This window comes from Pseudophryne corroboree, chromosome 6 (assembly GCF_028390025.1).
Source record: "Pseudophryne corroboree isolate aPseCor3 chromosome 6, aPseCor3.hap2, whole genome shotgun sequence".
Lineage (NCBI taxonomy): Eukaryota > Metazoa > Chordata > Amphibia > Anura > Myobatrachidae > Pseudophryne > Pseudophryne corroboree.
Genome location: NC_086449.1, coordinates 418,974,253 through 418,988,839, shown reverse-complemented (window position 1 = coordinate 418,988,839; position 14,587 = coordinate 418,974,253). Strand labels below are relative to the sequence as shown.

Sequence of the window (14,587 nt, the reverse complement as noted above, 5' to 3'; positions counted from 1 at the left end):
AACCCTCTCAAATGGCATCCTCTTGCGTGGTCAGCATTTTGTGATACCTTATGACGTGCAAGGTTTCTATGCTTAGCAGACCCACCAGGGGCACCCTGGACATGAAGCCACCATATGGCTGGTTAAGTATGCCCTGGATAAGGATGGCCTTCTATTGTTGCTGACGTTGAGCAGGTTGGCACTGCCTTTACCCCTGCAATGTTTTACAGGGCTCATCATGCCAAGGAAATGCTCACTCTCCATGAGGTTCCTGACCTCCCTTGGACAATTTGTACTCTATGAATGGATGGGTAAAGAGCACCTTGTGTTAGTTGATTCATTTTCCAGTTGGTTTGAGATAAATTATCTTCCCAAACTGTCAAGTGCCACAGTCATCAACAAAATGAAAAGACACTTTTCTGCACATGGCATGTAACGCAAGCTACTTACTGACAATGCCATGCAGTTTATGAGAGGTGAGTTCCAGACTTTCACCAGTAAATGGGACATCTCATTTGTCCTCGCCATATACAGTCCATGGACTAGCAGAAAGTGCAGTATTTGTTATAGGGAGAAAAACTCAGAGAGATGGACGTCTATCTCCTGCTCAGCATCTTTTGTCCAGATGCATCTGTACCCTCATTTTCACCACCAAGTTCAAAATTAGACCACACTTTGAGAACAATGTGCAAAATTCCATGTTGCGACTCAAAGCTACTCTTGATAAAATATCCCAATATTATTATTATACTTTATTTTTATTGCACTACAAAGGTTCTGCAGCACCAAACAAAATAAAACAGGTTAAAGTCTATTTAATTTTGGTGATTAGATATACTCAGACATGTGACCGAGGTAGACCAGGACCTGTCAGGAGGTAAATCTCCTGTTGATGCTCAGTCTTTGGTGCAAAATATGAATTGATGATGACAGTCAGCAACTCTTTCTAATTGGTGGCTTGTGTCTGAAACCCTCCCAGTGATCTATAGAAATCATTTGTGACTCTGTGAGGCAGCTATGTAATTTGAGGTCATGCTCGTCAATTTTCATTACTTAAATTATATTTACAGTCACACAGCAGCAATTAACAATATACCTATTTGATTTTAAAGGGAAAGACAACAAATGCTTGCACTGAATTCAACACAATTTAATTTGTATTTGTGCCTGAATTTAACTGTATTTTACAGTATGTGGTAAATGCATTTTTTTATTTTATTAATAACACTGTCCAGACACATATTTAGGCATAAAAAAGCACTTAGGCCAGTGGTTCCCAAACACCATCCTCAAGGCACCCTAACAGTCCAGATTTTAAGGATATCCATGGCTCAGTACAGCTAGTTAAGTCAAATTGACTGAGGTACTAATTAAGTTACCTGTGGCGAAGCATGGATATACTTAAAACCTTGACCATTATGGTGCTGAGATGACCACGTTTGGGATCCTCTGACTTAGTATACTGTTTTCTCTTGGCATAAAGTGGCATATATTAGTATTGCAGAGCTAGACATATCTTGAAATGCATTTTCATACCTGCTTTTTTCCCCTCAAATGCATGAGCCCCATTGTGGCTAGTGCTGAATAACTATTAGGTCCTCTACAATGCAATAGGGCGTAGCATACTATTTATCAAGTTTATTATCCAAGTTTACATTGCTCAAAAGCATCAAAATGAAGAATTGCTGGTTAAGACAGTATCAGAATGGGTCTGGTATATTGACAATGTTGACAATCAAAATGTTGACACAAGAATGTTGTCAGGTATAAAATGTCTGCAATCAAAATGTCAACAGGTGAATATTATGTTTCTATTTGCCACAAACATCTTATCATGGATTAATAAATAGCAAATAACATGGAAACTGTTACAAATTAATGTGTGCTATCCAAACACTGAAGAGAGATGTGATATGTAATGGAGGAGTGTAATTAGCCCAAACCCCATTTTGTGTACACGCATACATTATGCACACTATGTTCCACCTCCCAATCCTAAATGTTAGGAGGTATGCAGTTAGTAATAACTTACAAATTGTATACAGCAGACCTCAATTGACCTCAATTGATATTTATAAAGTACTAAAAATATACTTACAATCTTCATTAGACTCCATGATTGTCAATAACAGAGATCACAGGCAACTGCAGAATGTCTTATATCTCCTTGTAAACTATTCAGAGCCCTAGTTGAGAGGCAGGATTGCACTGAGCTGCAAGAGTAGCAGGGACTGGCTAGCACACTTTAGTCAGGATTGCACTGAGCTGCAAGAGTAGCAGGGACTGGCTAGCACACTTTAGTCTAGCACACTTTAGTCAGGACCCATTAACAACAATCAATTGTTTGTAAGTGATGGGCAATGGGTTTGCCATCAGTGATGGTGATATGATGCTCAGCACCATCGATTGCAGACTGGGAACAAATGATTTCTTTCCCATTGTCAAAGGTGGCACAGAGCTTATCCCGCTAAGCTACTGTACACTCCTGGCGCTGACTGGCCCGCAGTCCAATATGCCCCCCAGCAGTTTTGGCCATTGAGGGGTGCAAAACATTTATGTTTCACCATTGATGGTTTCATGCCATCAATGGTAATAACCTATGGTACCTCTGAAGGTTAGCCCCTGATGGTCATCCCTACGGGGGGTGTACACAACCCACGACTTTCAGCCCGTTAGTAATGGTAGCTTTAGGGAAAATACAGTACTTGGCTGATTTATAAAAGGACAAAAAGCCCTTTCTTCTGGAGAAAACATGTTATTGCTGGCGAAAGGGCTTGTTCCCCGAATGTCCAATATATTAAAGGGATTATTGACAGCAATAACTCCATTTGGGAGCATATTTATCAAGAATCAAGGCAGTGAATATTGGATAAAGTATTCTTTTTAATGCAGTAGTGTTTCAATTATTATTTAACTTTTTTTTAAATAAAAAAGTGTATCTATTAGTTATACAGTATGTAGCTCATCAACACAACAATGTACTTTTATTAAATTTAATTATTTAAATTGCATTTAAAAGAAATCAATATTTGATTTAATGTGAATCTTATCTATATTTTTAATATTCTGCAACCTGAAAGGGTTTTTTCATGGTCATAATATTACGTCATTAAATTGTGTCACAGTGACTGCCAACTGCAATCACTCCACCCCATGCAGACCTCCTTTGACCCATGGTCTACCCTTTTTTATGCTTCACTGCACTTGCTGTGTGATTTTAGTAGACCTGACCACTGTAGCAGATGCACCCCCTGCACCCATTATAGATACGCCCTGAGCCTAAGGGTGTGGTTCTGTATATTTACTCAACATTCATTATCTCAACACCATAATGTGACAGGTTTAAAATGTCAACATGTTAAGAATGTCAACCACAATGATGGCCTGTAAAATGTTGACACTGATAAAATGTAATTTTCAAGTACGTAATGCAACAACCATTTTTCATCCTAACCCCTAGCCCTAAAATTTCTATTGGCAACATTTTGACTGTGTCAACATTACTTGTCAACATTTTGTTAATATCGACATTTTAACAATATCGACATTAAGAGAATCGACAGTATGGTGTCGACCTTCTGACTGTCAACATTGTGATTGTCAACATAGCAATAACATACCCTATTGGACAAAAGAAGCAGCTGCACTGGGCATGGAAATCCTCTTGGCAGTCCTCTATTTCTGAGAGGTATATTTACTAAAGTGCAAGTTTTTGGAAGTGGTGATGTTGTCCATAGCAACCAATCATATTCTAGCTATTATTTTCCAGAAGGTGCTAGATTTAATGATATGCAGAATCTGATTGGCTGCTATGGGCAACATCTCCACAGGGTATATTTACCAAAGTGAGCAGTAGACAGAACATTGGTCAACTGCAAAAATATTGGAATTGCGTACACATCTGAATCAGGTAATAAGGGAGAAATATGTACTAAGTAGTGATAAAAGTGGAGAAGTGAGCCAATAGAGAAGTTGCCCATGGCAACCAATCAGCTGCTCTGTATACTTTTATAGTATGCAAAATATAAATGTTACATTAATGCTGATTAGTTGCCATGGGCAACCTCTCCACATGCTCCCTTCTCCACTTTTATCACTGCTTAGTACATCTCTCCCTAAGAGTCAGGAGCTTAATATCCAGGTGATAGATACAGAGGTTACAGACAGCTTTGCCTCACTTACAATAAGCAATAGGGGAAAATGTAATAGCCTGTGTTTTAAAGGGGCAATCATTTAAAAGACAAACACAATATGGTTTTGCCTTGTAAAGGACTTACCAAATGCTATCATTTAAAATTATTTAACAAGAAATATTATTTTTCAGCTCACTTTCTTACTGGAGTGATAACTACTGTGACAAGTTAAATGGTACAGGTATGTGTGACATACAAGTCTAAGAAATTACAAATTTACACATAGCAAAAACTTTATTATTATTATTATTATTATTATTATTATCCTTTATTTATATGGCGCCACAAGGGTTCCGCAGCGCCCAATTACAGAGTACATAAACAAATAATCAAACAGGAAAACTGCAACTTACAGTTGATGACAGTATAGGACAACTACAGGGTAAATAAACATAGTTACATCAGCAGATGACACTCGAATAAGTATCAGGTGGCAGAAGACTGATGGATTTGGTGCAGTTGAAGATTATTAAAGTAAGAAAGGATAAGCACATGAGGGAAGAGGGCCCTGCTCGTGAGAGCTTACATTCTAAAGGGGAGGGGTAGACAGACAGGGGTGACACAGATGGGGTACATAGAGAGTGTAGAACAGAGGGTTAGGATGAGATTTGGCTGGGTTTGGTGAAGAAGTGGTTCTTGAGAGCCCGTTTGAAGTTTTGTAGAGAGGTGGAGAGTCTGAGGGGGAGAGGTAGGGAATTCCAAAGAAGTGGTGCAGCACGTGAAAAATCTTGGAGGTAGGAGTGGGAGGAAGTAATCCGTAGGCAGGAGAGTCGGCGTGCATTAGCAGAGCGAAGAGGACGGGTGGGAGTGTAAAGGGAGATAAGGTCAGAGATGTAGATGGGAAAGGAGTGGGTGAGGGCTTTGTAAGCGAGTGCGAGAAGCTTGAAATGGATTCTGAAAGGGAAGGGGAGCCAGTGAAGGTCTAGTAAGAGAGGAGAGGTGGACGTAGTGCGTTTGGTGAGGAAGATGAGCCGGGCAGCAGCATCGAGGATAGATTGGAGTGGAGAGAGGTATTTGTCAGGAATGCCAGTCAGGAGCAGATTACAGTAGTCCAGTCTGGAGATGACCAGTGAGTGGATAAGAGTCTTAGTAGCATCCTGGGTCAGAAAGGGTCTGATCCTGGAAATATTTTTTAGATGAAAATGGCAGGTTCGTGAGAGGTGCTGAATGTGTGGTTTGAAGGAGAGGGAGGAGTCAAGGATTACTCCAAGACAGCGCACTTCGGGGCTAGAGGAGATAGTAGTGCCATCAATAGATAATGAGATTGTAGGAGGTGAGGTTATGCGGGAGAGAGGGAAGATGATCAGCTCGGTCTTAGACATGTTAAGTTTAAGAAAGCGCTGGGACATCCAGGAAGAGGTAGCAGAGAGACAGTTGGAGATACGAGTGAGGCGATCAGGGGAGAGGTCTGGAGAGGAAAGATAGATTTGGGTGTCATCAGCATAGAGATGATATTGGAAACCAAAAGAACTAATGAGCTTACCTAGTGAGGACGTATAGAGAGAGAAGAGAAGAGGACCAAGGACAGAACCTTGGGGTACCCCTACAGTTAGTGGAAGTGAGGGGGAGGTGGAGTCATGAGAGGAGACAGAGAAAGAACGGTCAGAAAGGTAGGAAGACAGCCAAGAGAGGGCAGTGTCACGCAGACCAATGGAGTGAAGAATTTGCAGTAGGAGAGGATGGTCCACAGTGTCAAAAGCAGCAGAGAGATCAAATAGAATAAGTATAGAGTAGTGTCCCTTAGATTTAGCAGCATGAAGGTCATTGCATACTTTTGTAAGGGCAGTTTCAGTGGAGTTGAGAGGACGGAAGCCAGACTGGTATCGGTCAAGCAGTGAGTGTGAGGAAAGAAAAGAAGTAAGGCGGTTGTAGACAATATGCTCAAGGAGTTTGGAAGCAAAAGGGAGGAGAGAGATGGGTCGGTAGTTGGAGAGAGTGTTTGGATCAAGTGTAGATTTTTTAAGAATAGGAGAGATGAGTGCATGCTTGAAGGCAGAGGGGACAGTGCCTGATGAGAGGGATAGATTGAGAAGGTGGGAAAGATGGGAACAAGCAGAAGGAGAGAGGTAGCGGAGGAGGCGGGAGGGGATAGGGTCAAGTGGGGAGGTGGTGAGGGGACAGGAACGAATGAGGGCCATGACTTCCTCTCCAGATGTATGGGAGAAAGATGTCAGAGTAGGTGCGAGGGATGGGGAGGGTTGGTAAGGGATGGGAGAAAGCTGGTTACTGATGGTCTGGTGTGGTGTGATGTCCTGACGCATGGAGTAAATTTTGGCTGTGAAGTAAGTGGCAAAGTCAAGAGCAGAGAGTGAGGAAGGGAGACGAGGTGGAGGTGGGCAGAGGAGTGAGTTGAGAGTGGCAAAGAGGCGCCGGGGGTTGGAAGACTGAAAGGAGATGAGGTTCTTGAAGTATGACTGTTTAGCAAGGGAAAGGGCAGCACTGAAGGATGAGAGCATAAGTTTGAAATGGAGGAAGTCTGCCTTAGAGCGTGATTTCCTCCAGTGTCGCTCAGCAGTACGTGAGCATTTTTGCAGATATCTGGTGCATTTGGTGTGCCAGGGTTGAGGTGTTAATTTGCGAGGGTGAATAGTGGTTGGTGGAGCAACAGCGTCAAGAGCAGAAGTAAGGGATGCATTGTATGTGGAAGTGGCTTGTTCAGGGCATGAGAGAGAGAGAATAGGAGAGAGAAGTGAATCAAACAGGGAGGAAAGGAATGTGGTGTCAGTAGCTTCAATGCTACGCTTAGTGATGGTAGCCTTAGGAGGTAGAGATGGGGAAGTCGAGAGAGATAGGTTAAAGGAGAGCAGGTGGTGGTCAGAGAGGGGAAATGGGGAGTTGGTAAAATCAGAAATATCACAGCGGTGAGTGAAGACCAGATCCAGTGAGCTCCCATTAACATGGGAGGGTGAGGAGGTCCACTGGGAGAGACCAAGTGAAGAGGTGAGGTTAAGGAGTTTAGAGGCAGGGGTTTGTGTGGGGATGTCAATAGGGATGTTGAAATCACCTAGGATAATGGAGGGAATGTCAGAAGAGAGGAAGTGAGGAAGCCAGGAAGCAAAGTTGTCGATGAATTTGGAAGCAGTGCCAGGGGTGCGGTAAATGACAGCTACTCTAAGATGGACTGGTTGGAAGAGGCGTATGGCATGGACCTCAAAGGTAGAGAATGTAAGGGATGGTTCTGGTGGTATGAGTTGGTAGGAGTAACTAGAAGGTAAAAGGACCCCAACACCACCCCCATGGCGACCCCAAGGTCGGGGTGTGTGTGTGAATGTGAGGCCCCCAGCAGAGAGAGCAGCAGGAGAAGTAGTGTCAGAGGGCGTAATCCAAGTTTCAGTAATGGCTAGTAGGTGTAGGTAGTTGGAAATGAAAAGGTCATGAGTGGGGACCAGTTTGTTACAAACAGATCTGGCATTCCAGAGGGCACAGGATAGGGGGTATGAGTTTGTGGGAGAGATGTGAATGAGATTATCAGGGTTGCTGTAGCGATGAGGTGAGATTAACTTTAAGGGCAGGGATGATGAGAGAGTAGTGATGGTACGGGTGCCTGAGCTAGGAGGGGAAACTGCAGGAGGTGGGCAGGGAGGGAGGTGGGCAGGGAGGGAGGTCAGTGTGATGTGGATGGGGGTATGGGGAGGTGACAGGGAAGGGAGAGAGGGAGCAAGGCTGAGTTGTGGGGTAGCCGGACCATGGGGCAGAGGTAAATGAAAGTGGGGTAACAGGAAAGGAGGGGGAAGGAAACAGAGGGATGGAGGGGAGACAGAGGAGGAGGTGTAGGAGACTAGGGTGGAAGGATAAAGATACATTATTAGGTAGACACTGAGTGATGTGGGGAGCATAGGAAAGCCTTGACATAGTGTTAAGTAGGTAAATAGGTTGAGGGAAAGTGGAAGTAGGAGTGGAGACTGTAAGGGAATCAGAGCAGAAGAATTGCAGAAATGCAGGTGAGAAAAGCAGTGTAGGCTCAATGGGTGTAGATTTAGTATGAAATGAGTCAAAAGCGTAGATAAAGTGGGTGCAGAAATGTATTTGGGCTGTAAGAAATGAAAGGATTGTGAGAGGGTTAAGAAGCAATGGTAATTCTGTTCGATTTTTTAAGTGTTTGTAGATGAGAAGATGAACTCACAATACTTGGTTTTTGACCCGATAATTATAATTTCTTATTGCCCCTATTCATGGCAATAAAAAATGAAGTACTGCCTGGACGTATCATTAATACCATCCAAGGACAGGAGCTCTAATAGGAGACCGTCCCTGATATGTGGAAAAGGCATCAGACAAAATTTAGTCCAAAAATAATACTTCATAGGAGACCACAAATAGGTTGAACTCGATGGACAAATTGTCTTTTTTCAACCTTAGATACTATGGGGTACATTTACTAAGCAGTGATAAGAGCGGAGAAGTGAGCCAGTGGAGAAATTTCCCCATCAACCAATCATCAGCTCTGTATCATTTTATAGTATGCAAATTATAGATGTTACTTCAGTGCTGATTGGTTACCATGGGTAACTTCTCCACTGTCTCACTTCTCCGCTCTTATCACTGCTTAGTAAATGTACCCCATGTTACTATGTTACCTATTTTTGGGGGAACCGTAAATATTAATCAAAGATGGTGTTCTGCTGAGAAAATTCATAAATCAATTGATCCGAATAGATAAAGTGTTTAGAATGCAAGTTTGTTTTTGCTGTTATTATGAACTATAAATGTGTAATTGAAAAATGTGTTTAAATTACATTTTTAACATTATTGTTATTATCTAATACACAAATTTAGGTTTTAACCTTAGAACATGCTGATTGTAGATATACATACATTTCTAGCTCTTGCTACAGTACTTCTCTGGGCACTTTATTGATGTCTGCAGCGGGTGGCTTGTGACCAGTATAAATACTGTAGTTATCTATGTATCAGGCACAGAGACAGAGCGAACTGGCCGTAGGGTTTACCTGGAATCTTCCCAATAGGGAAGAAGATCTCGCAGGATGATATTGAATTATAATATTATTAAAAAGTAGAAATACCAGTGGTTTTAAAATAAAATATTTATGCTTTATCACAATTTAAAAAACATGTACAAATACATTACAACAAATTATAAAAATAATAGATTAGATCTGAATATACGAATCTCTTCAACATATCCGATCCACGGTTTTACCACAAACTTAGTTTTAGCAAAAGATTTAGCACATTGTTGTGACACAAACTTGTTGCCAAATTGTAACTATATTGCAAAGTGTAAAACACTAATGTAACAACTATGTAAATGTCCAGATACTTTGAATCTTAGCATACAGTTTTAGCACAAACTTGTTGCCAAATTATGATTATATGGCAGAGTGTCAGTCACAAGTGTAATAACTGTGTGAGTATCCAGACACTTTGTATCTTATTAGATGGATCTCCGGCTGGGTGGCTGGGATGAGCTGTAAAACAGTGATTATTGGCTATAACTATACTTTGTATTGCCAGCTGATCAATATACTCACAGCACCGTTTTGCAGTCCCGCTGTTAGCACAGATATGAATGATTTACCGCTCTGCCCGTACGGAGCCCCAGTTGGAATTGCCGCTTGTTTCCACTTGTGTGTTCGGTCACCGCTCGGCCCGCACACGGAATGGGCTCTTATTAGGTATGAGACTCCCCATGCAGTAAGCCGTGTCTTGATATTATGCTCAGTTCTGAGAGCCGGGCGTCCCCGGCTACCCCGACTACCTCTGTCCTTACTGCTCAGGCCACGAGAGTAGTCGGCAGATGAATCCCTGGGTGCTATTAGTAGTGCTCTGTCCGCAAGTTTGTGTCACAACAATGTGCTAAAGCTTTTGCTAAAACCAAGTTTGTGCTAAAATCGTGTACTAGAACTCCTACAGAAGAGTTCTTGAGGATTGCTGCCTGCAGGTGATTCTATTCGGATATTCTTATCAATCACACACATTTAAATCATTTGCTGGCGCCTTGAGGGTTTCCTTGTATAATTTGTCTTCCCAATAGGGTGGGGATTTGCAGGTGGGGATAGGGTCATAATGTTGGGGCTGCTCTGTCTGTCCAGAGGCTTAAAGAGGACAGTCCTAGCAGTGACATGATGTACAGTATATGAGGCAGCAGCTTGCTGCTGAATGTTTTTGCAGCTGAACCGTACATAGAGCTTCTTAACTAAAGGCTTTTCACAAGTGAAAATCTTGCAAGGAATCAGGTAAACAGTGTACAATAAATATATATATATATATATATATATATATAAACAGTCATACAACCAGCAATTCCTAGCACGCAGCGGCACTCGGAGACTGACACATAAGCAATTGGAAAATACTGTGCTTTAATCCATAATGGTGAACAAAACCATCCAACGTTTCGGGGTGCTAACACCCCTTTGTCAAGGTGAGAAAACAAGAAGTTGTGTGTGCTGAATAGCATTCAGTGGGATACTAGCTGATGGTCATTGGGATGTTCTATACTGTATAGCAATCACGGGGCTGCTGTCAGTATTTATTGGTGCTTACAGGGATGCTTTTTGTATTGTATGGCAGACACAGGGATGTTTATGTATTTTATGATGGTGACTAGGATGTATTTATTGCATGTTGATCATTGGGTTGCATTTTATGCTCTATGGTGGCCCATGGGTTGCAACTTGCTGTAATTTGGTCACTGTGTGGTCTTTGTGATGATCACTGGGATACTTTGTCTTCTCAGTGGTAATAACTGGGATGCTATCTGCATTTTAAGATAAGTGGGATGCCATTGGTGCTGTATGGTGGTCACTGTTATGTTGTCTGTGCTATATGGTGCTCATTGAAATATTGTCTATGCTCTATGGCAGTGACTGGGGTGCTGTGTGTACTGTCTGTATGGTGTCGCAGTAACTGGGATGCCATCTGTGCTATATAGTAGTTATTGCTATGTTGTCTGGGCTGTATGGAGGCCATTGAAATACAGTCTATACTTTATGGTGGTCACTGGTATTATGGTTGAATGTGCTGTATGGTGCTCCTTGAGACACTTTCTGTCCTGTATGGCAGTCAGTGGAATCTGTCTGTTTTTAATGGTGATCACTGGGATACTGTCTATCCTGTATGATGGTCACTGAGATGCTATTGGTATTTTATGTTGGTCCCTAGGATGTTATCTGTGAAGTATTGCAGTCACTGTGATCCTGTCTGTACTGTGTGGCACTCACTGGTATGCTGTCTGTACTGTATGATTGTCACTGGGATGCTGTAGGTACTGTATGAAGGTAACTTGGATTCTGTCTATGCTGTATGGTAGTTACTTAGATCCTGTATCATGGTCATTGGTCACGTCTGTATTGTATGACTGTCACTGGGATGCCCTGTACTGTATGGCAGTCACTGTGTACTGTCTATACTGTACAGCAGAAACAGCAATATTGGTATGGTGGTCACTGGGATGCTGTAGGATCTGTATGATGGCAAATTGGATGCTGTCTGTGTTGTATGGCAGTTACTGGGATGCTGGGTTATGGGAGCCTCTGTAGTGTATTGCAAGTCACTAGGATGCTCTATACTGTATTGTAGTCAGCAGGAGGCTGTCAGTATTTTTGGTGTTTACTGTGATGCTCTGTGTACTGTATAGGAGTTACTGTGATTCTGTCTGCATTTTATGATAGTCACTGAGTTCCTGTCTGTACTGTTTGGCAGTCAGTGGGTTATTTCTGTGCTTTATGGCCACTCACTAGTATGCTGTCTGTGCTCTGTGGTGATCACTGATATTCTATCATGTATGCAGTCATTGGGATGCTATATGTATATTATGGTAGTCTCTGTGTTACTGTCTGTGCTGTTTGGTGGTCACTGGTATGCTACATGTATTGTATGTAGTCATTGGGATGCTATCTGTATTTTATGGTGGTCACTAGGTTGCGGTTTGTGGCCTATGATGGTTCACTGGGTTGCTGTTTGCTGTATGGCAGTCACTGGGATATAGTTTGATTTTTACTGGCATGCTGTCTGTAGTGTATTGCGGTACCAATGTACTGTCTTAAATGTATGGTGATCACAGTTTATGGCAACTACAGTTTAATGCTAAAAAAATGCAAAATCATGCACTTGGGTCTCAAAAACCCAAAGTCTAAATATAGTATCAAGGGTACTATAATGGAAACTACTGAGGAGGAAAGGGATTTAGGAGTCACTAGTTCAAGTGACTTAAAGGTAGGAAAGCAATGCAACAAAGCAATGAGAAAGGCAAGTCAGATGCTTGGTTGCATAGGGAGAGGAATCAGTAGCAGGAAAAAAGAAGTAATAATGCCACTGTATAGGTCATTGGTGCAGCACCATCTGGAATACTGTGTCCAGTTCTGGAGACCATATCTCCAGAAGGATATAAATACATTAGAGAGTGTACAAAGAAGGGCAACTAAAATGGTGCATGGCCTACATCACAAAACTTATCCGGAAAGGCTAAAAGATCTTAACATGTATAGTATGGAGGAGAGAAGGGAAAGGGGAGACATGATAGAAACTTTCAAATATACCAAGGGTTTTAACAAAGTACAGGAGGGAAACATTCTTCAAAGGAAGAGAAGTATTAGATCTCAAGGACATACACTGAAACTGGAGGGAGGCAGGTTCAGGGGAAATTTAAGGAAAACTTACTTCACAGAAAGGGTAATGGACAAGTGGAATAGCCTCCCATCAGAGGTGGTAGAGGCTAAGACTGTAGAGCAATTTAAACATGCTTGGGATAGGCATATGAATACCTTGGGATAGGCATATGAATATCCTTCAAAGAATTAAGGTTCAAAAAGGGTTGAGATTACCTAAAGGATAAAAAAGGGGCAGACTAGATGGACCAAGTGGTTCTTATCTGCCGTCAAATTCTATGTTTCTATGTTTCTATCACTAGGATACAATCTATACTACATGATGGTCACTGGGATGCTGCCTGTATTGTATTGCAGCCACATGGATGCTGTCTGTGCTGTATGATAGTCTTTAGAATTATGTCTGTGCTGTATGGTGGTCACTGTTATGCTGTCTTTATTTTTAAAAGGTCACTAGGATGCTTTCTTTGTTGTATGACAGTAACTAGGATGTTCTTTGTAAATAATGTCAGCCACTATGAAGCTTTATCTGCAATAGTGGTCCTTAGGATGTTGTTTGTATTTTATGGCGCTTACTAGGATGTTCTTTGTACTACAGCGTGGTCACAGGATTACTGTCTGTGCTGTGTGGTGATCACTGGGTTGTAGTGTGTGCTGTACAGTGATCACTGGGATGCTGCTTGTGCTGTATGACTGTCAGTAGGTTGCGGTCTCTGCTATATGGTGGGCCACTGGACTGCTGCCTGTACTGTAGTTTGCTGTTTTCTGAACTACATAGCTATTTGTACTGTATTGTGGCTAGGGCTAACCCAGTCTATGTTTGTGTCGGCCTCACCAACAGGCTATTTAGTCCAGACTTCATAAGGACACAGAATTTTTCCCAGAGCCACTTTAGATTTCCCAATCTGCCCTTGATAATAAACATTTATACAATTATAATTGTAGCTGGTTGGGAAGTTTTCACCTGCCTCCGCTGCATATGGCAAGGAAATTGTGTTGCTATGCTAAACAACATACTTATTTATCAGGGGCATGACCAATCTCGCTAAGCTTGAAGCTGCCTCTTTATGATGCGACCAAGCGATTGACAGCAAGCTTTCATTTCAATATGTTTCCTCCAAAAGTTGGGTGGAATGTTATAAGGAATTACTGTACATTATCGTATTAAGGATATTGAAAGCATAATGGAGTTCCATGATCTGCAGCACTGTGCATTTATGTGGTCTTGAAAGTCATCTGTGACTTTTAATAACCTCATAATTTATAGGTTGGGGTAATTTGTTCCATATATTATTTAGCATTCTAAATAAAACCACAAAATCACATGTTGTACAATTGTATTGCTTTTAAGGTGTTGTTGTTTTTTGTTATCTATCTTTTTTTATACATTAGTTAACCACTAACAATTTTCTATGCATTTTTTATGTTCAACAGATGCAGCTTCATTTCCTCCATACATTGATAAAAACCTTCCTTTATATTTCTTTTCCTCTGAAATCTGCAGGTAAGGAACGAGTGCTAACTAGCCTAAATGTGAATTTACTTAAAAAAGTCATACATTTTCCTTAATAAATGTACATTTCTGCTGTTGATAACAATTAGTCTGGATAAGTGTGAAAGATTGTAGCATAGAATGTTGTTCAAATGTGTCACTTTATAGCAGCAATCCCATGAATGGGCCTAATTCAGATCTGATCGTTGGGCTGCTAATTTTGCTGTCCTGCGATCAGATAGTCGCCGCCTCCAGTAGGAGTGTATATTCACTGTACAAGTGTGCAATCGCATGTGTACGCAGAGCTGCAAAAATCCACTTTGTGCAGTCTCTGCGCAGCCCAGGACTTACTC

General features: G+C 41.6%; 1 protein-coding gene across 1 annotated transcript in view; it reads left to right on the top strand.

Annotated features, from left to right (window-relative positions):
- The window catches only part of CD36 (CD36 molecule (CD36 blood group)), a 111,163-nt gene that overhangs the window by 61,165 nt on the left and 35,411 nt on the right, over nt 1–14,587 (top strand). The window contains exons 6-7 of the mRNA XM_063930465.1: nt 4,304–4,353; nt 14,177–14,246. Coding sequence (XP_063786535.1) covers nt 4,304–4,353; nt 14,177–14,246 — 120 coding nt within the window. The remainder of the gene's footprint in view (nt 1–4,303; nt 4,354–14,176; nt 14,247–14,587) is intronic.